General features: G+C 51.0%; 3 protein-coding genes across 3 annotated transcripts; 1 reads left to right on the forward strand and 2 right to left on the reverse strand.

Annotated features, from left to right (window-relative positions):
- Window positions 1–1,740: 1,740 nt before the first annotated feature.
- On the reverse strand, window positions 1,741–3,985 carry LOC100904663 (cleft lip and palate transmembrane protein 1 homolog). Its single transcript, XM_003744007.2, has one exon. It carries the CDS (start codon window positions 3,852–3,854, stop codon window positions 1,950–1,952), a length of 1,905 nt encoding a protein of 634 aa, XP_003744055.1. The 5' UTR covers window positions 3,855–3,985; the 3' UTR covers window positions 1,741–1,949.
- An 11,584-nt stretch (window positions 3,986–15,569) lies between these two features.
- Window positions 15,570–21,662, forward strand: LOC100908511 (cytokine receptor domeless). The gene is made up of 5 exons (XM_003744032.1): window positions 15,570–15,663; window positions 16,374–17,445; window positions 17,606–18,734; window positions 18,890–19,396; window positions 21,450–21,662. The coding sequence occupies exons 1-5, from the start codon at window positions 15,570–15,572 to the stop codon at window positions 21,660–21,662; spliced, it is 3,015 nt and encodes a 1,004-aa protein (XP_003744080.1).
- Window positions 21,663–23,951: 2,289 nt separating this feature from the next.
- Window positions 23,952–26,636, reverse strand: tamo (PUB and ZnF_RBZ domain-containing protein tamozhennic). The gene is made up of 8 exons (XM_003744033.1): window positions 26,461–26,636; window positions 25,896–26,379; window positions 25,283–25,767; window positions 25,033–25,201; window positions 24,660–24,814; window positions 24,447–24,568; window positions 24,195–24,322; window positions 23,952–24,059 (listed from the first exon to the last, which is right to left on the reverse strand). The coding sequence occupies exons 1-8, from the start codon at window positions 26,634–26,636 to the stop codon at window positions 23,952–23,954; spliced, it is 1,827 nt and encodes a 608-aa protein (XP_003744081.1).
- Window positions 26,637–27,482: the final 846 nt, after the last annotated feature.

Raw genomic sequence — 27,482 nt, forward strand, 5'->3', positions numbered from 1 at the left:
TGATCATTTTAAGGTTTCGTACATTCCATTAAGAACCTCATTTTATTCGTCTTCAACTAATTCATCCCCATCATTGTCTAGATGCGGATGCGCGGCCTCGCGATACTCGAAAAATCCTCCATCGGACATGCAATGATTGTTCCTTGGGATCGGCATATGAGATCTCATCGAGAGAGCAGATCATGTAGCAGCGTTTCTCCTAGGCGGACATGGTCATGGAATCTAATGTACCTTCCATACGCATAGTCGCGATGTTCTTCAATCCTTATATCCTCCACGAGGAAGCGTGGCACTCGGTCATGAACCGGTTGCCGTCCGAATTGCGGGTTGCCAAGCGGAAAACGACGCCGCACTCGGTGCAGATATCGGACCGTATATCCGATTGAAGTTTGTCGGTTGAGTAATAAGTAGATTTTGATGTCATTCGTCAACATTTCTGAGTTTAGAAAATTTGCCGAAGTCTTCGAAGGTTGCTACCGACCGAATCCCGTTCCCGCAGTTGAGTTCTTTGATCTCGTTTTCCTCAAACTAAAAAAGCGTCTTTTGAACAACGGCTGGAGGAAATCTCGTGATACCCTTCGTCGACCGGAGGGTAGTATCGAAAATCTTTCGCAGATCTTCTAACTCACCGAACTACGTGTTCCGCGTTCACGTAGTTCTACGCCCACAAACCGCCTGAGTCCCTGACTCGGGCACCCCGGGGATTTTTTTCGTGAATCGGTTGTCGCCCGCCATGTGAATCCCGCTCCGCTTAGCGACACCAAGCCGCGTCAATTCGACGTCCCACCGGGCTCCGCTACACGGGATATTGTAATTTCCCGACGTACCACCTGTTGATCTCATTGCAGCATCATATGCGACCGATGCAGGATGGAATTTTCGGCCAGCTATCTCGCAAATGAACGATGTTCCGTATGCCTACGCTCGAAACTCAGAAGAGGGAACGAAAATCATTTGTTCCGGAATCGCCTCGTCCCCACTCGCACCCGCTGGAGTGGTCACTCATCCCACGAGAACACATGCGATATCAAGTAGCTCTCCTGAGATGCCCCGTGAATGCTTTGAAAGAAGAAACCGTACTTGTGTCATAAAAGGGGAAAATTTAGAAACAATAAACACATTTCTTACTTTATTATTATCAACGTCTATGCGTTCAAGATTCCTTTACCAACGTTCTTTTTTCCACACACTCGGCTCCGCTTGCACACATTTCATCGCATCAATTATTTACCGAGCTCCCCTGGCCCTCCTTTCGTTGCATGTCTCACGACAGCATTGACAGTCTCGACTACAATCGAGGTTGGAACCCTCAATCAGCTGTCAACCTTGCGAGCAATTTCATATCTGCGCTGTAGTGGGGTCGTCCGACCAAAGAACCTTCCAGAAAAGTATGGCAAACATGCTTGACAGAATGAAGAGAGGCCCCACACATGCAGCGGCCCTGTACCCTCAATTCAGGCAACCCCAGAGAAATAGTCGAGCTGTGTACGTGAGAGCGCGTCGATATCTAAATGCTAAACTTGTTTTCGTTGCTTTAGATCGGTATTCGGGGTGAATTTCTGGGGTGAAGATACGGACGTGAGCCCAGGGCGCGTGTTGGCATTGGGTAACACAGCTCTCATCGGCGAAAACATTCCACAACTAAAATAAGTTGATGGAGAACGGAAGCTACCTAAAGAAAAATACCACTTCAATACATGGCGGTCTCAATGAAATGGCCAGACCGTAAATAATCATGCCAGCGAAACGACCGCCGTTTTGGTTTCGGTAGAAAAACATGACTCTCCTAAAGGAACTCGAATAATTTCCGGAAACAAACATAGATTAGGGAACCTTACATTCTTTCAAAAATATTATAAATAGATGAAGACTGACAGCGCCAGCTTCGCCTCTGTCACTATCAACAAGTGAGTCAACATGTCTCAATTCGCTATGAAGGACCATTCCAATCAGTCTTGCTTCGGTCTCTGCGAAGAAGGAGAGGCCTCGATGGCGTCCTGTGGGGCTCGTTCAACGCCTCCCTGACCGTCGTTGTCCTCGGCACTGGTGCCGAACTCGTTGACACGTTTGGGATCGACTCTGTAGATCCATCTCTGGTATAAGTAGATGAGGAAAACGATATCGTCTCGGAAGCATCCGATTCTGTACATCATGGGCATTTTGATGACAAATGCGAATATGTCGTCAATGAAAGTATTCAAGAACTTGTATGAGAGCATCCTCCAGGGCAAATGAGCGACAGATTTGAGTTTGTAGTTGATGAAAAGCTGCGGTGTCATCATGATGAAGCCGAACGTCAGCAAGAAACCGTAGACCATGGATACACTGAACGAATACCAGCCTTTGTGTTCATGATACATGAGCGAATAGCCGCAATAGCCCACGACTAGAGGAAACAGCGCTATTCCTAGATATTTGAAAGCCATCTCATCGTATTGTTTCGTCGACGACTCCACGTAGGTTCCCTTGTCTTCAAAGTGAATCTTGAAAGGCAAGAGGCCGAACACAGATCTCGACTCACGGTCGACGCGCACGTTAACAACTTTTTTCACCTTCCATATCTCGATACACATCCCGGCGAAAACTGAGATTTTCACCACGGTGTTGGTGTCGTTGTCGAGGATGTAGAGCAGCACGACAAAGGATTGGAACACGTTGAAGAACACAGATCGCACCGAGAGACCCTCGAGCGTTTTCCGCTCCTTCCAGAACTGAATGTCGTTTTTGAAGGCCAGGAACTCGAAGACGGAGTGCAGCAGACTGACTACAACTGTCATCCCTAAAAGATATGGATTCGTTTCGATCAGAGCTTCTTTGAGCGCGTCTTGATCTTCCACGGGGTCTTCACCACCTCCTCCCGTGCCTCCACCCATGACGGTGGCCATCATTGAATTCCGCATCGACTGCGCGAGATATATTTGCCATTTGAACAGCGACAGGGGTTGGAATGTGATGAAGACGGGTAATTCGCTCAGAGTATCGTTGATTGGGTAGTAATCTCTGTTGAGATTCCAGTAATCGTTCATGTAGAGAACCGGATAGTACATTCCGGATACTTCGTCGAACTCGATATGATCGTCGAGCGGTTTCGGTATTTTGCCTTCAGTCCACGAAGAGTGATCATCGATGATGTTTATAGTGATGTTCGGATGCCAGAACGATAAGATTTCGAACGTCGCTTGTTCAGCCTTCAGTTGATCTTCCAGAGACTGCTCGGTCTCACCCGTGAGCAGATTATGAGTCTTCCGATAAACTTTTTTGCGGTAACGATTCATCTGTTTCACACGATGTATGACATGTTTCCGCTCAAAATTAGCTGCCCTCGGATTGGGACTTTTGCCGGATAGGACCGTGTACACATGGAAATATATGGTTCCATTGTTCAACATGTTTCCACTGGGGACGAAGTTCCCCCTGAAGTAATGGATACCGTCCGCGTTTTCCCCAGACGTCCAGTCGCCGTAAGCTAGGTCCTCCTGCTTCCAGAGAAGGGCTCCGGGCTTACGGAAATGCACACTGCCTCTCTCATCCTCCGATACGTAGACGTAGAGATCGAAGATAGTTCCATTCGCCCACATGTTCGAACTTGGCTGCGCGTTGAGTGAGGTGTTGACGCCGTCGGAGGCCGGAGTTGTAGTACCCCGCTTGAAGAAGGAACTAATGCAATACACGATCAGAGCTCTCATCACGAGCCCCTTGAAAATTGAGCCAACTGTGTTCTGGGCTGGGGGTGGCTGTTGCGGTTCCTCATTGCCTTCAGTTCCATTTCCGTTGTTGACGATTTCCTGCGCCGCCTCCTGGACCGCATTCTCCTGTTGAGGATCGCGCTCAAGAGCGCGAAGACCCTCCGTCATGATGCGCTATGCACGGGGATGGCTCTCGTCTCGTGACTGGTAGACTCTAAACGCGATTGGTAATCCTTGGGAACTCACGACGGGTGACGAGCTGACGAGAGACCACACGACCGATAGCCGACGACAACGACGACGGTCAACAAGAGTAGGAGCCGCAGCAGAACTAACAAAGGCCGAGTCACTCTCTACATCAAAGTTGAATACGCTTCCTGCGCTCAGTCCCTCGTGAGCCTGACTTCTGGTTAAGTTTCACTTTCCGAGAGCCTTCATTCAGAATACTGATGGGACCCGATGAGGAAATACAGACAATATCCCTACGATTCTGTTGACGAGAGAGTTGAGTCGATGTTGTCGGTGATTTCTGCTGGGGAATCGAGCGCGAACGGGCGTTTTCCCCCGAACTTGGCATCCGTACGGTATATTTGCATGCATACATACTTACATTGATACGTACGATGCTGAGATCATCCACGAATTCTCGGAGCATTCCCTGTGCTTACGGAGAGCGTGATGCACGGTACATACGAAAATGTACAACTTCCTGGTCGCGGCACGGGGATGTATGCCTCGATGCGCAAGCAGGGAAAGCCATCCTCAAACTCAGGCTCACAGGAATCGGGGAGCTCGTAGACTCCTCGCAACCTCAGAACTTCACGCGAGACCTTGCGGAAAGGAACTCGGGAAATTGTCCGGAACTCATTGATTGATCCCTTGAGAATTTCCGACCGCGTCGAAAAATCGTCGAGGATTGGACTGGATGAGAAATCTCCGAAACCTTAGCTTGTGCTTGGATGCCCAACCTGCTCAGTATAGGACGGGTCTATCGAGTAGGACCTCCATGCTAAGTTCCATATTTCAAGAGGAGAACTCCAGGCGGAACACCGAGCGGCTCCGGACCTCTGAACTGGCGCATCATCATTCGTCCGGTTTACCTCCTAATCCGGACAACCCGCTCTCCTCCAGACTTTTTCTGGAGAAAGAGGAACCCGATGCGATCTGAGACTTCCAATGCCGTCTTCGAGAACTCTCGCACGATATGAAGGTGTGAAATGAATGAGTCTCGAGCTATCTAAAAGAGATCCCTTGGACGACACCGGCAGTCCTGAGACTTGTGACTCCTCCAGCGCCGCAGTCAGTTTCCCGATCGTCCCGTTACTTGGGGGAGGGGAATCGGGAAGGGGGTTCAGAGTCCTCGGGACAAAACAAAGTAGAGTGCGAGGCAGCTCCTTGAGAGCTGCGCCTGAATGTGACCCATGTAACGCCACACGGCGACTCAATTATGTAATATTGACGAAGGTAGAGTCCTCGTAGCTCGATCATCATGACCCTCTTCCATCGCTTTCATCCCCTGAGGGGAAGGACTGGAGCTCGATCAGGAATTTCCCCCCCCCCCTCCCTTCCTTGTTCCGAGATCGGGATTCCGCCACAAATTAACCAAAGATTCGGAACGACTCTCTGTCCATTTGATATCTCGGGAGACAATGTCGGGGCGAAGAGGCCTTCAAACGGTCACGGCCCGCTCGTCATTGAGGTCCGGCAATCAAGGTACTCATTCATGGAGATGAAATGAATTCACAGGTATTCACATGAAGCTCCGTCTCTTCAGCGACTCAGAGCCCATGAAATTCGGTCGGGCTCACCAGAGAACGACAAAGATCACCGTCCTCATTGTTTTCCGAATCGACGGATGTGACGTCACGATAATCGCCATGGCGCCCTCTGGCGGCTGGCGAGCTGGAGAGAGTTGCTGAGAAGCGGCTGCTAGTACCGAGAATCGAGAAACAGCTCTAGCCACAGTCTCGGAAGATGGCAGCGACCAAAGACGCATTGCTGCGCTGCGTGTTTACTCCAAGCAAGCTTCTGTGAAATAGATCTTGCCGACGCTTGTCACTGAACTGACAACTGTTCTGTGTCCAAACGCGATCCTCAGGACATGCCATGAGGGTTTAAACATAACTCGTAGTGAGTTTTCGTGTCAACAGCGTGAACCACATCACTGAGTTCGTCGACTCTGGTTTCCCGCAAGCAATTAAAGGTGAATTTCGTAGGTTTATCAGAAAACAGGATCTGCCCGACCGATGAGTCTCTCTAACACGATTTCACTGTGCGAATCGACTATAAGCCCTGATCGAGGCGCCGAAACTACTCTGCGCTGCTATTGCATGTTAACGAAAAGTTATGACCTGCTTGTAAACTGGCGCCTGCTTATTTGTTGGCTCACTGGCTCGCGGACGCGATTGTGTTGGATTGCGTGTATGCACGGGGCTCCAGTCCAATCGCGGCCACCAACACTCATGGCCTCTGGAGAGATCACAACAGCGTTGAGGAAACTATTTTCGGATGAGAAGTCAACCATCTTGCCGGTTCCCGAAGCCCTCCGCTGAGATCGTGCGAAAGAAAGACGAGAAACCACAGGACCGACCCAGCAAGCAAGCGGGCAACACACCGGTCCGTCAATCCTTGCATGCGTGCAATTTGTGGCATGAGAACTCGTACACTCAGAAACCGAGGGCTGTTGGAGCCTTCTGTGTTCGCTATGCCATCTCGCCTGCCTGACCGTGACACGTGAGGTCCCTGCAGACCTTCTCCATCAGACACTCCGAACGTCATTTGAATGAGCTTTTGTCTTCCGGCGCATACCGGAACGAATGGTTGAGTCGAGGGAAATGCGCAAACGACTCGGAGAGATCATGCGACGGACGGGGCGGCGGGGAAGAGAGTCGAATCTCTCCGACTCGTCCCGGCGAATCGGGGAGTTCAGAAATCCGGCAATCGAGCCGTCTTCGACTTCAAAGAACTCTTCTGGAGTGACTTTTCCGCGAGGCTCTGAGATCCAGCCCCGCCACGACGTGTGTGGGCCGTAACGCAATCATATCAATCTGCTTACTGTGAACCGTTATCTCTGAACGGAGAGTCGAGAAAATCATGAGGGCCGGCGAATCGATCAGTGTCAACAGACGTGTCGGAAACATCACGTAGTCAAAAGTCGGTCTCCGCGCGGGTCCCTTCGACTCTCAGTTCACGATATGCGAAAAGGGCGAGCCTTGTGCAGGCCACAGTGTTCCCCCTCGCTCGTTCACCCGCCCGCCCGCCTCAGCCGCTCAAGCAAGTTGATGTTGCTGGACCGCCGACTCGGAACTGCTGTCATTTAGATCCAGGAGGGAAAAGAAACAGGAGCAGTGAGCCAGCTCTCTCAATGGCTTATTCTGCGAATTACGCATTTGCGATGCAGTCAAGTCAGGTCTCTCATTTGGTTGGGGTCGTCTTTCAGCGGCAGTAGTGGCAGCAGCAGCCGCCGCCTGCTCGACAGCAGCGGTCTCTGGTTGTCGTCTTAGAGGCGACAAACGCAGGTACTGGTGAGCGGCTATGCTTCGCTCTTTGGTTTCTAGACTGCTCCAGCTCCCAGATTGGGATCCGATGCACTTTGAAAGCTTCCAATCCTGGGAGGTAAAATCCGAGAGCAAGAATTCCATCCGAGTTAACTCTCCAACTTGGGCCGGGACGATCTCTGTCAAGGAATGGAACTTCGATTCACCCTCACCTTCGAGCTTCGGATGCACCGATTTCCGGAATGCCGCGACGCGTCGCTGTCCTCGAATCATCGCCCCCCCCCTTACGCGGTCCCTCTTGAATCGACCGTCACTCCGACAATCAGCCGGTCAGTTATCCGGTCGATCGCTCAGTCAGTTGGTCGGTTGGAAGTTTGGAAGGGTTTCCCCATGATATCTAGTAAGGGACAGTCTATTGTCAAGAGAACGAATCATGTGGCTCGAGTCCAATCATTTCAAAGGAACATCGTATTTTCCCACTCGAATGTTTCTACGGTGTTATGGCGCGCCATGGCCGGTCAATCTTCCCGGCGGCAAGCAATGACCTTTAAGCGTGGTCGTAGACAATCCGACAAGGTCTTTCTGGAAGAGCCGAAGCGCGTCATTCTCTCAAACGGGAGACGAACTGTAGAGCTCGTACGAGTCTCGCTTTATTTCTCCGTTTGTTTTGTTCAATACTCGGAAGGGAACGCATTCGAATGCTACGCCAGCGAACACACGCTGACTGACGAACTGACTGACTAGTTTATGTTCCAACCAGGCCCCAGCATCATGTTATCTTCGACGAAGCTCTTCGCGCTGAAATTTATGGAGCGTGTACACAGCGCGACCAGCAACGCGTAGAGGTCCCCCAGAGGCCCGTTGTCTGGCCGCTCACTCGGCGAGTGAACCAGTCCGGTCTCAGGCGTCTTCGCTGGAGGCGAATACATTTCATTCGGTGTCTCCAATAATTACTGTCCCTGTGATCCTCGCTGCAGAAATGTGGAAATTAGACGAAAAGTGAATCTGGAAATATTTTAACGACCCGAACACAAGAAAAGAGCTCCAGGGTAATCCTTCGCTAATCCTCTATAGAGGGCCTCCGTCGATGAATTCCCGCACGAAGTGCCTTCGACGCCATTTCTGCCGGAGAATCTGACGTCGGGTTCGTCTCTTTTGGATATCTGCTGCGAAATCCGACATCGGGCCCGCTTTGGTTCTTCTCTCGCGCACTAGCGTTTGCGTAATATAAAATGGAGGGGGCGGGGCTCGAGACCATTTTTTCTTACGAGCTTTCACCTCAATCGCACATCTAGCCGACGAGCGTCGCTGGTTATTGGCTCCCTTCGGTATCTGACATGACTATTTTCGGAATACAATCTTCGGTCACCTGATCTCCGAGCCTCGGGCGGTCCTGACCTGCTAACAGGCAGGCGGGCTTAGCGGCATTTCGCACGGTCAGCCACATGGATAGTCACTGCCTTCCCGCTGTCCCTGCCGTCGTGCCACCATCCACAACCGGCTCCACGTCCACCCATCGGATATTAAGGGTGGATATTGGTGCGGTGGTTTTATTAACGTCGAAAACCTAGGAATCGTTGGCGAAATGAGAATGACCAACTCGAATACCTTCCCCCTCCCACCTTTTACTCTTATCTATCGGGTCTGGTCGGGCTACCGGGTCATCGGTCTCCGCGTTATCGATTGGCTCTGAGCTCTCTTCAGCTCGAAGTCTAGCACCGCTTGTGTGGACTCCGCGATGTGACTCGACTGCGATGGCCCCTCAATCCGTGCCGACCATTGCGGAAACGTCGCGACTGAGGCCGGTAGTGATTTTCATGCAGAATTGTCAAACTCAGGTCAACGTCGAACGTCAAACCCGCAGGAAGCTAGCGGAGCTGCCCGCAAAGCTCGCCGCGAATACGGTCTCGGTTGTTTTCCTCGCTGATTGTGCTTTCGTTCCATAACTCAAATGAACAGCGTGATATCACCTAGCACGGCTCCTGGTCTTATGAGAAAACAAACGCCGGCGTGGATCGCCTCTGGACTCTTGTTGCGCGGGTTTTTCTTAGCTGTTCCGAGCGAGGAGTTCCACACCGTCTTCGAGACATCGAAGATTCGTCTCGGATTTTTTTCAAGACGCTACATATCTCTCGAGATCGTCCCAGAACAGCAAACGTGCTCTCTCATCGTTTTAAAAGCTTCGTCTTGCTGTTGTCGAAGATGTCTGCTTCCAGAAAAAAATTCGCTCTAGTCTCCCGACGCTCGACACGACATGGGAGACTACTCGCCCCCGCCCCGTTCGGCGCGGATGACCCGGAATCTCTCTGCTAGTTTCTCCATGATCTTCTCCAGCAGGCACAAAAATGTAGGAAACTTCCGAGAGTCGAGGACAATAGCTCATCGGATGGGCTCTTGGTCTCGATTCCTCGGCTCAGGATCTGCGCACTTCAATTGAAACCACCTTCCTCACCGCCTTCTCCGAGAGCATGTCAGCATGACGCTATGACTTATGATTAATGTTTCGAGGGAAAGAGTCATGATAAATTTTCCGCGCGATGTCTATCCTTGCTCGCCCTCGAGGGAGCCTTCGTTCGTTCCTCAGTGCAGCGTCTATTGCATACCGGAGGGCTCTGATCAATAACGTGCGAGGAACTCGATCACTGATTTGCACAGTGCGTGAATCAATGGAAACATCAGCGACAGAGAGAGAGAACGTCCTCCGTATGGGAAGGAGCTCCCTCCGGAAGCTCCCAACGGGCGTGAGACCGTTTCGTTGAAAACTCTCGTGCATGATCTCACCGCTTTATCCATTTTGATTGCAGGGATCCAGCATCCACTCACGAGTTGCCTCCCTCCCACTCCCCGAAACAACAACGAGATGACCAACCGGTGGAGCTGCCGACTGATCGGCATTCTGACGCTGCTTTTGAGTTTGGTCGGAACTGAATCATGTTATTCGGGTGATCAGGGATTCCTTCATTTCGGTGAGTTAAGAGCCGTTAGAGCTACGACGCGACGCCTCATTATCGATGATTAGAATATATCATTGACAAGGGAATGACATTTTTTTTGCCTGAATTCGCCAAGCGCTCCCCTTTCCGAGAAACTCAAAAACGACAGAGCGATTCTTATACTCCTCGCGGCGAAGGGAAGTCGGACGTGAACCGCAGTTCGCGGAATTTCAAGCATGGAACAGATTTGAGACCTGTGGAGATCGAAGGCGAAGCTTGTTCATCCGTCCCCGCGTTGACCAACGAGCGTAATTTCGGTGGCCTGGACTTCAGCTAGCCTTTGTGCTACGGAGCCGGCGACCACTTACGCATCGGCAGCGATCGTCAGACCTTACACAGTCTCGAAAATCCGAGCGAGTCTGAATAATTGTTCGCACGGTATCGGCCGTTGTTCTCAAAACAACAAGACCGAATGTTGATAAATGATGATTGTGTTATGAAGAAACCTTGAAGCTTGCTGCGGTTTAGAATTTAAATTTCATCGAGTTTTAAGAGAACGAAACGTAGTCGCCGTCGAGTGAGACATTCACTCAGCGCTATTCGACAGGAAACTTCAGGAAACGAAAGTCCTTCGCAGTCGATTCGCTATGCGACCGAGCGTTTCTTCTAGCAATAGGCATGCTCCTGTCCAGCATTTGGGGGCGCTCTCCGCATGGCTCGGAGGCACGTCCCCAGGGAGAAAAGGGTTTATGAGAACCCTTCGTCGAGCCCCCAGGGATTTTCGATAAATGTTCGCTAGGGTAGAAGTTCAGTTTCCGTTTCTTTCACGAAGGTCCTCGTTTCCAATCTCATGGGATTGGTTTCCGATCTCACTTCGTTCCTCCCCGGCTCAAGGCGACAAATCGGGGAAGCTCCGCCGCACCGCGTATCTTGCTGACCGAAACAGAAAATGCAATCCAACTGGTCGTGCGAGTCGTGTATAAACGACTCCACCGGCTCGGCGATGAACAAATCGAAATACTAGAAACTGCGTGTCCGTACGATTCTGGAAGGTAGGCTCTGTTGATCGGACGGACTGGTTCGCGGTAGATCCCCACGGAATGAGGTGTCCGAAAAGAATCGCTTTTTATAGAAATGAGAAAATGCGGCTTGTGACGTTCCTAGACGAACGATTCCATCCGTTGGACCTCTGCTGCTGAAAATAAAAATGCGTATTAAGGTGATTTCTGAGAACGAACAACACCGCAAATGTTTCGACAAGTTGTTAATTACCGATGACTTCGTTCCGCTGATTCCTCCCAGCGAGGCGGCGTGTGAGCTAGCACAAGACGAACCTTCGCCTTCCGACGAGCGCCGGGACGTTGTGCTTCTGATTCTACCCGCGAAGTTGTTGTCGACGTCGTCGACTTGTCGTTGCTGCTGGTGAAACGCATTTTCGTTTCGGGTGCTTTGACCTCGGGGCCTTTCAAGAACAGTTAACTTGTTCTCTGCGTACGGAATCAGACGTTTCCAGTTTTGAACGTTTTCCGTTTCCTCGAATCGTCGTTTGTGCCGTCCGCGTTTGTTTTTCCGACCACTGGAACCGTGCGTCCGTAGGTCCGCCTGTCGCTCACTTCTGACGGACCCTCCATGCGGTTTTCCTACAAGCGAGGACAGGAAGTCGCTGTTCCAACGACAAGCCTTCTCAATTATTTTCATTGAAATTCACGGACGACTCAGAGCGAACTCATCCGTTATCATCCGCATCGAACTGCAAAAGAATTCGAGCAACTGCATCCGATGGCTCATTCGCTATGCGCACGACGCACGACTATGGCCTCAAACTAGATGAGTTTTCCAAGACTTCCCGGGACAAGAATCGCCTCAAGACCTCTCGAGCTATCTCTAGTCAGGGAATCTTTGAGTGAGTGAGAGATTAGGGAAGAGCTCATCGAGGGAGTCCGTGGAGCGAAGGCGTAACTCGCGCACAATGTCCTGGAACATGGTTCGGTGAATATTCTTTTGCCGCAGCATGTCAAATGGGGCTGAAGCGTAGAGCGATCCCAAGTCGAATTCCGTCGAGTGTTTGGACTGAGGGGCACCTGATTTACTGCAGACGCCCAGCCGGTCTGCGTGCCATCTTAGGCTGAGCGCTCCGTCTCGGGCAGGCTAGCTCGTTCGCCGGCCGGCCGGCTGGCTCGCTCGCTCGCAAGCTAGAGGAGGGAGAGGACGAGACGACTGAACGAAGGCATGCATCAACGAGATTTTCTTCTCGGCTCAGTCCTGAGAAGAGCCAGAGAAGAAGAGAAAAGAATTAAATCCCGAGGCTCTGTGAGAAACTAAGCTGGTTAAGACCGCGACGTTGAGCATCTTCTTCTCGATCGGCCAGGTTGACCATGCGCGGCCTGACCGGGAACCGAAAGTATGTACAGTGTACGCAAGCGTATCGCGCTCCAGAGTCGGCCGAGTTCCGCACCTGAGTACCAGTTTGCAATCGTTCAATAAGTAGCTGAGAATACCGAGAAGCACCTGAAAGCCGACGGAATCGAATGGATGATTCGGTTCGTTCCCCCTCCGCATTGTTGATCGATGTTCAACTACCTACTCCTCTCGCGTACTCGGTCGCGAGACACAAAGCCTGACTGAGGAACATTGCTCTGGGGCATCGTGTTAATTTCTCGGAACGTGATCGAACACACATCGAGAAAGACTCGCGCATTCTCCGTCAGCGCAGTCTTCGTCGTCGTTGATGTCGATAACCTCTTCCTCTTCGCTGTCGTATAGCCGAGCGCTCCTGGCAATACCGAGCCAATCTGAATTCTGGCGATTCTGGATTGTTCGCTCTTCAGACCTACGACTCTGTCAGAGGTATGCGGCGGCCGGCTAGGCAGGCGAGAGACACGCGGAGCTCAATGAGAAGATGGGGGAAGAGTCGGAAAACATCCTCGGATACGGCCCATTGCAGATGGTTTGTAGGATGCCGCATTTTCTCGCGGCGGCCAGGAACCGGAGGGTTTTGGAGAGCCTTGCCGCGGAGCGACGACTCACAATCAAATGGTCACACACAATGAACGAACCCAGCGAGTGGAGCCGGCGCGACCAGAGAATAGACAACTTGTATCGCTTCAGATCTCCGAATGTGACCGGCCCAATATCCTGCTGGGGAGCGTGCATTCTGGCGAAGTGCAGCGTGCTCGTAGCCGGCGGCAGAATGAGCTCACGGAATTCCGCAACCCGTCAAATAGTGCTCGAGAGAAATACCATGTATGCACAGATGGACGAAGAAGGGCAACGCTGGACGGATACGTCGCGTAAGGCGGTCATTGTTGAGGATGCGAATACGAATGCCAATTCATCCGGGACAATTCCCGTGCGCGTTTCCTTTCCCATGGCGGAATGATTGATCTGCTGGACTGAGATCTCGTGTACATGTGTGTCATCTCCGAATGGAGTCGGAACGTTGCAGGAATCGCTGCAGCTGCCGAGCGGAAACAGGTCCGAGCACCGAGGGAAATATTCCGTTCAGTCATGGCTCGTAGCAGCTATTTATAGAAAATACGTCGATTGCTACGAAAGACGGTACGAGATCCGGTGATGAAGTTCATCACTATTCCTGTGCGTAGTTTCCTGAGCTCCCCGACAGTGGCGAGATTCGTCTGGAATCGGTCTCAACACCAGATAGCGTCGCGTTCCTCCGCTTTAAGTCTAGAGGATGATTCTTGGGAAAATCTCTATTAGGTATTTCTTATCCTTACCGAAGAAGCCGCTAGGCTGACCGCGACTTCGAGAAAACGACACCGTTCTAGTCTGGTTTCATTTTCTCGCGGTTAGGGATAGTCTTCGTCGCGTTTCGAATGCTCTAGCGTCGCGTCGTTGAGGGACAACTACTATTTCGGTAAGGTAGAGTCTCTAATCGGTAGCTGATCCAAGCGGCACTACGGTCAGGTATGATCTGTGGTGTCTCGGGAGACGACTATCGCCGATCTCCTCGCATTCGTTTACTGCGCAAAGAGATCTTCAACCACTGGAAACGAGTGTACGCGTTCACGGTGAACCAGTCTCTCGTTTCAACGGAGGGGTCCTCGACGAGTCTCATTTTCGGCAATGGAATGTTGTTTTGTTTCTTCGAAAGGTTTTTATTCGACGAAATTCTCGACTTGTGGGAGTTCCAAGCCCCGAGAACACTGTGAATAGACGAATTTGTCGACAAACATGCTAAATGAATTCTTACTCGACGCCTGACTGAGCTGAGAATAGAAACAGTCCGAGGGAGACCCACCTCCGCCGACGTGTTACAACGGGACGCCTTCAGGCCATATCCGTGCCAACCACGCGACGCCAGCGAATGAATCGCGTGAGAGTCACTGCGCTCCGCCAATCCGTCGATCGGCTGTGAGCTGATTTATAAAGTCAATCCGTACGGAACGAGCGTAAAGACGCAGTATTTCTCCCGATTCCGCGGAATCTCGTGGCCGGCATATCCTTCGTGATTCGGATGAAAAAATCTCTTCTGCCTTCATTTATAGGAAACGAGCGACAGAAATATTAGGTGACACTTCTACCGAGCCCGAAAAGACCGGCGCGAAGGGATATAAAACGTCGGCTCTTTCGCTCGACGAAAGATCTCCTCAAGAAGCACGCCTGCAATAAAACATAAGAAACACCGAAACGATCCTCTGGTTGAAGCGAACTCCGAACTCCTCTACCAGAGCAGCAGTATCCCATCAATCGAACTAGCGAAGAGCCGACGGGTGGTGGCGGCGGCGTACCGACCGAGAGCCCAACATCCAGTCGCAGCTCCGCCAGTAACTCGATGAGCACACACAAGCGAAAAAAGAAAAAGGACACGAATATCCATAGCGGGCCTGGTCGCCACCTGAGGGGTTCAAACCCCGGGCATCATAGCGGGCATGATGTGGGTTTCAGATTCGGCTCGTGATAATTTGAGGAGCCGGGCGTCAGGCAGATGTGCTGCGCCAGATTTCAACAATCGGACGAGACTGCCCAGGGGATCGAACGAAGCATGCAGACAATGAGAGAGTGAGACTCGTACAAACACACGCATATGCGCATCCTTGGCCACCTTGAAAGACATAACCTCGGGTTTCTGATCGAGACTCGATGGCGTTCGCCTCGCCATCGGCAAATCTAACGCCACCGACCGATCCACTGCTCGAGATTTTGCGGCTGGGTTTTATAATCTCAATTGTTAATCGTCTCGGGAGCGGGACGTTCAGCGTTCGGATCATCGTTCATATTGTTTACCGATCAAGCTTTTGCTGATCCGATACCGACTGACACTCGAGGGCTGGACGAAGGGCATTTCGGGATGTCTCCGGTGCCGAAGATCGCATGAAGATCGAATATTTGCGGCTTATGCTAATGCGTGAACATCATAATCCGGTCGTTTGCTACGTCCAGCTATCGGTCGTCTCCGGGCCATTCTTCCAAGCTCCGTTTGGGAGCGGGGTCGGATGGGAAGATCCGCCGAGTTTGAAGCCCACGAGTTCGAATTCGATCCGATGCCTATAGATCCGACGATCTATCCGACGATCTATCCGACGATCCGTCAGTGTTCTTGCTCATCGATGGGCACATGTCGCGTTGTATTATAGGAAATCGGTTCCTTTTTCTGATTCAAACCTTCAAAACGACTCTTTGTTAGTATACCAAGGTGCTCTTTGCGTGGAAGTCTCTCTGGAGGCTCTGGCGTTGTCACCCATGGAGATTCCCGGGGCGTGGGTGCCGAGCAGGAGCGACCAAAGTCCACTTTTCCATTACTGCGCGAAAGTGAACGTCTCAGGGGAATGGAATGACTTCCGCCCCCATACCGAAATGAGAATATTTCACGCTGGAAAATGAGTGGCGTAATCTGATCCAGCCTGTTGTAGTTGATGGATAAACATCGAACAGGGTCTCGCCCCGCGATCAGATGGTTCATATTGAGCACGGGTATATCGAATCCACGCGAAGCGGATCGATTCGACAACGTTACACTCTTTTTCGGAGAAAAGAATCCCTGAAGAGCATATTTCTGTTTGGGCATAGACCTCACCACCTGAGCCGGCTGAGTGGCGAATCTGATATGGATCAGCGGACTTGAGCGGATCTCAGAGTCTGGGTGTGGTTCGAGGAGGGTTGCGAGCCTCTTATGAATTTATTCATTTGGGGATGCCGCGCTTCCGTCAACACCCAGTGCTTTCGAAGATACGCAAATCGTGGACGATATCTACACGCTATTCCATTTGATTAATCTTGTTCTTTTATTCCCGTTTCAGATTATCCGGACAGACCAGTGAACTACGTGATCGGTAGTGAAATCCGAATCAACTGTGGTTTACTGAACAATACCTTCACAGATCAGGCAGGAGAGTGGCAGGTCCACGTAGACCACTCGAGTTTGCTGTTTCGTTTGAATAGCAAAGAGCTCGACGAGACCAGCGAGTTCGTTGAGAAAGTCGACGAGAATACGATTGCATACGTGAAGAAGAATGCCACCGCCGAGGACTCCGGGGCTCTATGGTGCTTGGGCCGTGGGCCGGACGCGAAGAACAATACCGTGTACTACGCCGGTTGCGCGAGATCTGTCTTCGTCGGAACCCCACCCGAGAAAGTCCATGATTTCGAATGTACTTCTTATGCCTTCGCGAACATGACGTGCACCTGGAGGAATCCACCGAACAGGGTCAAGACACATTACACTATAGAAATCAGCTTCGGGGTAACGCGCACCTTTGGGGCGAGTTGGAAACCCTGTCCTGTTGAGCATACCGCTCCCCAATCATGCTCCTGGTCGAGCAATACAACTCCGAGCTATCATAAAATGGCTCCGGAATTCTTCTTCCGGATCAACGGCAGCAACGCTCTGGGCAACAACAGCTGGGAGTTCAACGTAAGCCATGGGTCTATAGTGAAACTTTCCCCGATCAGACGTCTCGGGATGACCCACACCCTTGACCGAGAGGTGAAACTCTCATGGAAAGCCCCGGAGGAAACCGAGCACGGCGGCTGGAAAGAAGCCTTGAAAATCACCTACGAGGTCACGCTCATCCGATTGAATAGCAGCGACAGCAGAATAATCTTGACCAACGACACCGTCGCCCTCGTGGATAAACTGCTGCCCTTTAACGCGTACGAGGCTCAGGTTCGCGCGAGAATTTCCGCGACGTCGAGGCTCGATCTGGACTCGGACCCGGTGTCCGTCAAGTTCGCTCTGCCGAGAGCCCGACCCGACGGACCACCCTCATTGCTGCCGAGCGCCTTCAAATACAAATTGTTCAATAGTGTTAGAACAGTCACCTTGCTCTTCAGTGAAGTGCCCAGATTGCAATGGAACGACGACTATTTCCAGTGAGTATCTACCGCCAGGGATTTTCGAAATCCGAACTAGGTAGATGGCTTCCGCACTGGAGCGCTAATTGCTTTTTTCAGACAGCCGCGAACCCCACCCGATATCCGCCGCTGGTCTCGCTCGACGATGCCTCTTAACAATTCTCTCTTGCACCTTCAGGTACATCGTACAAGTTTGCTCACGTGTCGATCAGACCTGCTACAACAGGACCGTGGACCACACCGACGTCGAGCTGGAAGATCTCTCGTTGTCGAAAATGTATCATGTGAACGTCTGGTCGTTGAATTCCGAAGGTCCATCTTTGACCTCTAGTGAAATCGTCATTCGGGAGCAGAGTGAACTCCTCGCCGCTCCGACGAATGTCCAGGACGAACTCGGAGACGGCACTGTCACCCTCCGGTGGAGGACACCCCCAACCCTAGCGAAACTCGGAGCTCTGAGCGCCGACGTGTACTGGTGCGAAAGTTTCGATAAACGGCGTTGTCGAGGCGAAATCCACAGGAAACTCGCGGAAAGGAATGATTCCGCTCGCATTGAGGTTGACGACCCTCGGAACTATATCTACGGAGTTGCCCTAACCGATGCTGGGGGACGAACTTCCGGCTCGGTCTGGAGCATTTGTGAGATGAATGCCGGAGCCCGCGTTGGTCAAGTGAGGGAGCTCGAAGCCTTGCCCGACGGTGATACTCAGCTTGTCTTGAAATGGAAGACGGGATGCTACCAACGAGAGGACGTAGCGGGATACCAAGTGGAATACTGTGCAATAGAGCAGCATGAAGACGACGTGCTAGCTTACGCTGAAGAATGCCAGCAACGGAGACCGAGCAATTTCTCTTTGAGCTGTCGCCTGCATAACTTCACCATCTCCACCGAGGAAGACATCTTCATGTTGGAACAACTCCAGACAGGGGCAGTGTATCGAGTGGTGCTGCGCGCCATCGATAATGCTACAACTAAATTCGCCCCCGACTCCGCAGCCGTATGCGCTAGGGTTCAAGGCCGGGGCCTGTCTGTTCTGACCTTGATTTTGATCGCTATCGGAAGTGCACTCGGATTCACCGTTGTCATTCTCGGGGTTACGACGATGGCGAAACACATGGGAGGGGAACTTCGTTCCACCAAAAAGAACGCCATACGTCTACCGAAGAAAACGGGTAAACTCACCAAACAGAACCCGCCTAGCCGGGAGACCGAGATGAAGTTCATCGAGAGTAACGGCGTGCATTCGGAAGCTGAGGTACACATGACTTCAACCTTCAACGGAGGCTCTCATTCAAGTTTGGACGAGGTAAGTCTCGTAATGGCGGAATCCGAGCTCCCTGTTCGTCGATTCCAGCAGCATCACAATGTCTCAATCTGAGCTCACCCAATATATTCGTCTTCCTGCAGATTAATCCCGCGAAGGGATACTTAAAAATTATCTAATTTTGTATCCGTTTCCAGTTGATTCCGGTGAGTAATCTCGACGCTCTCATGATGGCACCGAGAGACTCCTTGGAATCGCCAAATCTGAATGGAGAGCCCCAGGTCGTACTGGACATACAGCTCCCGAGCGTCAATGCCGCAATGACGTCGCCAAGCAATGAAATTCGTCTGGCTCCAGTCCCGCAGGCGATTCCTAACGGAAATGCACAGATTCTCCCTTCGACAATGCCTCCGTACACACAATTAGGATTGAGTGCGACGCACTTTGCAGCGGCACCCGAACAACCGAGAACGACAGGTTACTCGCAACTATCGGTCGTGCCGATCGCTCAACCCGCTGCTGCTGATGACAACGACGTCGACGATGCAGATGAGTATCGCGATGACGATGAAGATGAGGATCGAGCTCCTTCACCTGAGCCAGAGAGGCTTCCACGACCACAAACCTCGGACTACGTGGCCTTCGACGTCGCCTACAGCGACCAGTCGAGAGCTGCCCCGAGCTCGAACGGTTACGTGCCCGCCGTGAGGGCGAGGCAATGAGCTTTTCGAAACCTTTGAATCTCTGACCAATCGTTGTCGGGTCGTCCGTAGCTACAATCAATATTTTCTCAGAGGCTGCTCCTCTCTCCGCGCGAAAGTGTATCATATTCTCTTCACAGACGGTGTTGTTCGATCAATGACCAAATATAGGAGAACTTTTAGCTCAAGTAGGTAGACTGGTTGAGAAGCAGTGAGACCAGCGCAAGCTGCTCCTGGTATGTTTTGCGATGTACAAAGATAAGTCCGGATTATGCCCGCGCGGGACGAAGCCGTGGACTTGGGATTAGCGAGAAAACTCATCACGGACGTTCGATCCTGATCTCGCCTAGGATTCAATCTCCGGATGTTGGTTTGCACCAGCTGACGCTGCGTTCTGATAGGAATCTACGGAAGTAGCCACTGATTCTCGGTGCACGTGTCAGGAAACGGAAAAGAATGCAACAATTTACTTTCAAGGACGACGAGATTTCATGTTGAACCCGTTTTCTAGTCCGAGTCGAGCCGAACGGGACGGGGAGGGGGCAATCTCATGAGAATGATTGCTTTGCGCCCCCTGCCCGCTTGTAATAGAGTTTTAAATATTGTAGGAAAATGTGAAAAACCTTGTGTCCATGTTGTCGGTCACTCCTTACTTTCTCCCGGACGGCCACACTGAGTTCGACTTAGTCGGAGACAATCGCGCGCGCGAAACAATCAAAGCTCGGTATGGCTCGATTGATTGTCGCGTTTTATATGGCCCACGACATTTGTGTTCGAAAATCGTGAGACCGATAGGCAAGACCACTCAACTGATCGGTGTCCGGGGAAGTCGATGCAGTAGCAAATGACAAGAGCCCGCGAACGTGGTGACAGAAACAGCGACGCTGAAAAAAATTGAATTACATAATTAATTGGATTGTGATCGAATTCAATGGATTGAATTAGTGTGAAAGATAGAAACTTGCGAGCTCTGTAGATAATCATCGAGCGGTGTACTACTCGCGGAGCTCGAACCTACGACTGGGTCGGTTCCCCATTGTAAAAACATGTACATATGTGAATACCGTTAGCTGCCTTCGACGCAAGCTTGAGCATTGAACGTAAATGCACTGAACGTAAACTTTTGTAAAACTTATAGGACAGCAAACTTCAGACTTCAGATCGACTTTCTGGGTATCGTCTCTCATTGAGGGTGAGGATTGCACCCCGTTGAGGTGTTTTTTCCTGTGTATGTTAGTGGCAATCGACGGTCTCGATACGAGTACCGCTGGAAGCGGGTGAACGATGAGCACTTGGGTGTCGAGAGCCGTACCTCACCCCTCTACTAAAGCGAAATATATATTTATTTGTTGTACATAAAATACCTTATGATGGCAGACTCAGACAAGACGGAATCCTCTATCATGAATGGATCAATGCGAGATATACAGCTGCCGAACGAAAATTGTGAACAGAAAGACCCGTGAATAAAGCGAGATATTTTGGTAAACCAATCCTGGGGAGAATCCATCAGAACTGGAGGTGTCATCGTATTGATTAAAATCCAGGTCGCTTTAGACAAGTTCCGCTCTCTCCCTAGCGGAGGGTTTCTAGATCTCGAATAGCCGCAGGATCTTCCTTTCTTATATTCTCTCACGGGCTCCCAATCTTTGAGCCGCCACCCGGAGCGGACTCAAACGGATTTCCCCTTCCAAGCATGTCCTTCCTTCGAGAGCAGTCCTTCCCACCGGAACTCTACGACGATACTGACTGAATCTCCGAGATTCACTTCGACGTGAGCTCGAGGCCGGCATATAACATCCAAGGGATCCAGCTGAGAGGTATGCCCGGAGCTCAACTCGAAAACTATCGGATATTGCGGTCGAAGTTCCATGAACGTTCTCTGACTTCTCTTCGGCTCGCGCTCAAGTGCGATGGCTTCGGGGAATATTTGTTCCCCGTGCTGTATGCTGACGTTTCCGTGGAAATTACTTGGCACGCTCCGGACCTCTCGGAGGCAGCAGGTCACGTTTCCGCAGAGTGAATCCATCTGCTTTTCGATGTCTCTGATTTTCAGGTCCGCGAAATCATCTTCGCCGTACCCCTGCACGGAAAACTCATAAGCGTCGCGCATATCTCTGACTACCTCGAGCAAACTTCCGTATTCTTCACAGCTCGTGAGACGATCTACAAAAATTTTGAAGAGCTGCCTGTAGAATCGCGGCCATATCAGAATTTCGTGGGACGTCCATACGGGAACGCAAAGGGGATGCGGGTTCTCGCGCTCTGAATTATTTTCAAGATCGTCCTGAGTCATTGGCTTGTACCGACTCGAAATCCACCGAAGTCGAGAGCATTTCGTTGTTCTCTCGAGTCTCCGGCGTTCCGCATATTGAAGGGATCTCATTATCTCATATCTCATCGACGACGCTCATTCTGATCTCCGATGATAATTCGCTTTCTGAGGCATTTTCTGTCTGATGTCGTGCGCGGTAGGGGATGATAGGATCTTATCCCGCTTTCTGATGCGGAGTAAGAATATGAGTATGGGTGCTGACAGATATGGAGTGCGCTCTGCCAAATTCAAATTCGATTCGGCAAGCAAGCCGTTTGCCGAGCGACCTCATTAGCAGTCCGAGCGAAATGAAAACTCCTCGTCCTGAAGCTGAGTATGTCGAGTTCCGCAGTGATAGTGATGATCTTTCTTCAATAATAATTAGAGTTTTCAATTTCCCGACATTTTTATCTTCCGACTTTTGAAGAAGGATGCATCTCATTTCAGTGCACATCCGTATTGTAGCGTTCCCCACATCTTACGGTGACGAAAACTCAATAGAGTTCCTTCGTCGATTTGGGACCCTAATTATAATAATTAATTCGTCATGTAGGAACGATCCGCTAACGAGGACCGATGAGGAGTCGTATGAATCTATAGAAAATATCCCTTGATCGGCCTCTTCCCCATGGACTACAGTCCTGGAGCGCTCTCGGTCCTTCCGAGAAGTTCTGATCGCCCGTTGTAGAAAAACCGCATGCAGAATATCAATTTGTGGGAAAGCTCCATCAGCGGTGTCCGAAAGACGCGGAACACTGTCGGGGAGATGAAAAGAGAGTCGGTCGGATACTCTCGCAAGTTTAACACGGCTGCGGTTTGAAGGCCCAATCGGAAGCGGGGAGCTTCCGTAACACCGCGAGTACCTGACTACCGCATCTGGAGCTGTATTCCCTTGTCGATGAGATTCTTTGACGGTCGCCGCCCTCCAGAGATGCCATTTCTGAGTCTCATCCAGCCCTCAAGTCGAATCGAGACGAACGATTTCTCGCTCTCTCGCAATATTGAGACGGAAAGCCCCCCTCCCCCGTCGGCTCATCGTCCAACGGGTTGTCCGCAGGCCGATGCTGCTTCCTCTCCGAAGAAAAACACATAGAAACGAAGAGAGTCATCTTGACAGCTTTATTCCGGGTTTGTTCCAGCATCACCAATGAGTCCCGCAAATGTTTCATCGTATTTCGTTTTTTCCGAAAGAATCCTCGCGTACCCGACTATATCATACAAACAAGTTCTCTGTAAACGGCAAAATCGCTCGGCGATACATGTGACCAGTTCAGGGGTACAATACGATTCGTTGGCAGATTCTTCACGAATTTTCCTCTTGAGACAAGATCTCCGGCTGACCCATCCGTTATAAATATCAAATAAACCGATCCCTTTCGGATCCAAGACACGTGATCCGACGCACAATCAAGTGTCAGGCCACAGCCCCCGCTGTTGAGCTCGCTCTAAAGTGAGGTATTTCCACGACAGACATACATCCGAGACGGCAACACCCTCGCCGATTCAGGTACCGTCTATCTAGACATTACTGATGTGAACCCTCCTCGTTACTGGGTCATCCTCAGCGACCTCATTTTAATATAACAAAGAATTACGCTTCGAAGGGATGTTTGTGCTCGATAAAAATAGGAACTGGATAACGAACAAAAGTCGCGGACATCGGGGTCCGTTTTTTAAAAAAACCAGGCAGGTTCGATCGGAGGGAAAACAACAATTGATTAGCTCCCGCTTCCAGCGAACGCCCAACATCTACGAACATGAATTGCCCTCTGCAGGGAGATTCGCGATCGATCTCTCCGTTCAAGCAGCAATCTGTCTTGAAGAACGTCCAGCTGATTAAGGCAACGACAATAACTCCGGTGGGAGCCACCTCCCACGCTTATGCTAGTACTACGCTATCGGGAGAAGTTCAATTCAGAATCAACAGGCTTATCCGATCGAGATGTGAGACTTAAGGTCGAAAACGAAACGGATGACTCCCGACTGGATTGATCAGTCTGAGCTCGACTCTGGACGAAATAATTCACATGTGGTGGGTTACCTGCCCTCGATCCCTATTCATGAGATTATCGAGTGCAGTGCTCACAACGGAAGATAAGAACTTCAGAATTATATCACGATTCGCTCTTTTGAAATCCTATGGTGCGAACTCTACAGTCACGCGTATCATTTAGGCAACAAATCGACTAAAGCTGACTCCTGAAGTCGACGAGTATTATCCCTGACTCGAACTCGACAGATTCTTCAAATATAAGTTGGCGAGTTCATCAGCGAAGCATTGCAGGCTTCGCAGCGTACGGCAGATTTGGGATTTATCAGGGTACAAGACGGACATTCCCGACCTCCTGAAACCTGTGGAAAATTGGAAGATCGTCTGTGAATTGTTCACGAGTAATCTCTCATTGACGACCGCCAAAGTCTCCGCGATAAATTCGAGGTTGATTCTCCCTCGAATGAGAGAGAATCCGTTTGGGGTTGCGGACTCACGAGATTTTCGCTGGCCGCCGACCGAATTTGCTGATTCCGAGATTTTGAACACATCACACAGATGTTCGCTTGAGGATCATTCAGAAAAGTGCAAATGCTACACGACCACGAGCCGTCTTCCGGTGATTCTGCAAAAAAACGCGACTCGGACCATACTCTACTGCGACTGGATCGAGACTCTCAGGGAGATTGTCCCATGGTCGGTGCCCGATCATTATTATTATTGTTCGAGGCTGGATAAGTTCCGCTCACCTAGAGATTGAGTCGCTACGTCTTTGTGATTATTCGGCTTGAGAGTCTCTTCTCTTTCGAAATACGCTCCTCTCTCCGGCCTTCTAGGTTTCTCCTCCTCCCGCGGAGCTCCTCCAACAGCCCTGGAAGCCGCGGATTCGGGGCAAGTGAAATCATGCAGCCGATGAGCTCAACCAATCGCTTCAAGGTAGGGAATCGTAGCTTAGTACTCACAAGTGCGCCGTTGAGTTTCCTGGGGGAGGCGTCGGAGACGGCCCTAATTTCGGCATTGCAAACGAAGACGGGCATGCAGTCCCATTTAGCGATGTCGGCGTTAAAAGCTTGTAATTATTGGTTCCTCGAGAATTCGACGCTGGCATGGGTCCAATCTGGGAAAGGAAGAAGCAGCTCAATGCGTCTGACAAGAATCGCCGAGCATTTTTCATGCGACAAAATGAAAACAGAGGATGGCGTCCCAATTTGTCCATGGTTGACGTGACATCTTAGGACTGGGAAGCTCGATCAACGGGTGACCGAATCCGGTCCGGAGGCACAGAGCCGGAGGGAAACAGGGAGAAGATGGACGAGCTAAGGGAAAAATTCTCACATCTCTGGAAGATTGCTGAGTCGGTGTAGGTGGAGACATGAGATTGGGTTGGGGGTCTCGAAGAGGTGCTTGACTCCGTGAAGCTTTGCCCGAGCTCCCAGATGTCATGCCGGGTTCTCGATATTGTCGGTGGTAGTCTTCACTCGACGGCAGGGGTTCGTTCCGATAACTGGGGGTAGAGAGAAAGCCTCAGTGATGACGATCGATGTACGGCGCCTGTGAATATCACGCACAGAACATCCCCACTCACTGTCGGCTGTCGACTTCATCTGTTGGAGCGCAACTGCCATGTCCGGGTTTCAGTCGAGCTGGTTTCCGTTGGGGGCCGTGAGGAGATTGCACTTTATCGCGCGACCTCGATCCATAACCCATATTCTCCATTTCTTTGCACATTGATTCGAGAGCTCGCTGCGAGTGCAACTTTTGTTCGTACTGATGGGTGAGCACAATTGCACACTCGGCGATTGACGCCCCATACAACTGACACCGCGTGTTATAGACATCCATCCAACGGTTATCGAAGTGTCTGATTCCACTCCTCAATAAGAGCAGAACTTTGCATTCGACGTTCGCGATGAGACAGTCCAGCGCCACGAAGGTGACCTCGTCTGGATCCAGAGGTTTCAGGGGCAGGATCATGGAATTGCCTTGTCGTACATAACCGAGCAGTTCGAGAACAGCCTCAGGTTGACATAGATGTCTTTCTATCTTGTGTTTGTAGAAGCCGCCGTACAGCTGGATGACGAAGAAGAGGCGCTTAGTTAGTAGAATCGAGAATATTCCGGGAGAATCGATGAAACGAGAGAATCGATGAAACGAGAGAATCGACGAAGTATCTGATTCGCTCCCAAGTCGAGGCTCACCTTGATCCGTCTGAACTCTTCTCTCCACGGTTGAACCAATAGATTACACGCATATTTCTCTAGCGATCGGAAGGCCTCGGCAGTCCTCAAAGGATCGAAATGTGTTCCCTTGCGTTCGATAGTGTGTCGCAGAATGAGTTCGAAACTCAGTCCTAAATGATATTTCTCTTTCTGCAGCACCTGGCAAAGGTAATCCGTCACCAGCTCCTCGAGATGATGCCTCTTCTGTTTTCCGGAGCCCGAGGTGGTGTCTTCGTCTCGACCAAGAGCTTGCTGTTCCTGGAGCCAGCCGAGGTATCCGACATATAGCTCGTAAATTCGTTCTCGGAATCGAACGCTGATTTGGCGTTCCTTCTCCCTGTCTCGTCCCATACTGGCCAAAGCGGTTTTCGACAAACGAGACAGTTCCAGCTGCTCTAGGTTCCGCCTTTTTTGAAACTCCTCGAGAGCGGCCATGTCAGAGGGACCAGCGTAGGCCACACGTCTGGAATGTATAGATTTTCCTGATGAAGAGCTCAGCCCCGGGGAATGGGATCAAGGCTCGGAAAGCTCTCGATACACTCACCCCTCATGATTCTGTCGGTGGGACTGGCGAGGTGGCATGTGGAAAGCAGGTGCACCGAACGGTATATGGAGCGGAATAGGTAGAGGAGGTAAAGCAGTTCCTTGAGGAGCCCCCACTAGTCCCACGGGGTACGGCGCCGTCGGGGCCATGGCAGAGAAGTCTTCCCGGAGTGCCATATCCCGGAGGCTTCCTGGAGGACAAAGAACCCGGAATCGTTGGAGAGAGAACAATTTAATCATTTCGCTCTTCTGCAGAGGTGATGAAGGAGTCATCGCCTAGTCATCATAAGTATCTATGAGTATGAGCCTTTGAGGCAGACAAGCCAATGAGATTGAGTTCCACGAAAGCGAGTAGGGGAAGGGGGGACCGGTTTCGGGCCTTGCACCTGTTATGGACCAAGGAGGCCTAAGGTCATAACATCGTGGTCGATAACTAGTCATGGGAGGTGGACATGTAGACTTCTATGGGATTGACCCATGACTGGCTTTTTCAAAATCAGGTAACCCCCCCCGTTATATCCCTCTTGAGCAACCCGGGACGGGCACAATTCCCCCAAGTTTCGTTTTTCTGTGGTCCACGGAATCGAGCGCGCGGCACCTAGAGTTCCGCGCGTACGGGGCCGCTCAGCTCTTCGTGAGACAGGAGCTCATCACTCGGCTCGAAGAGAAGGAAAATCTGCTGAGAAAACTCGTCTCTGAATCAGGGTCGCTAATGTGGTAATACAATGGAAGAATGTAAACACAAGACATGAGCCGGGATCGCTATCATGAGTTTTAATCATACGTAATGAAAGTTCTTGCCGTCCCGTGTCCCCGAATTCTCTCATAGGATTCAGAGAGGGTCAGAACAAAAAAAGATAGTTCTGGCTCTTGAAATTAAACACTCAGGTACAGAGCCTCTCGGAAGCCGTGACCCACATCCGCAGTCTTTGTGGGCCAAGCGTGCTGGGAACCGGACGGGTTTTTTTCTGACCTAGGACTAAGTCGATCGACATACTTCATAAACGCACGACCCTTGAAAGT

This window comes from Galendromus occidentalis, unplaced genomic scaffold (assembly GCF_000255335.2).
Source record: "Galendromus occidentalis unplaced genomic scaffold, Mocc_1.1 scf7180000077458, whole genome shotgun sequence".
NCBI lineage: Eukaryota > Metazoa > Arthropoda > Arachnida > Mesostigmata > Phytoseiidae > Galendromus > Galendromus occidentalis.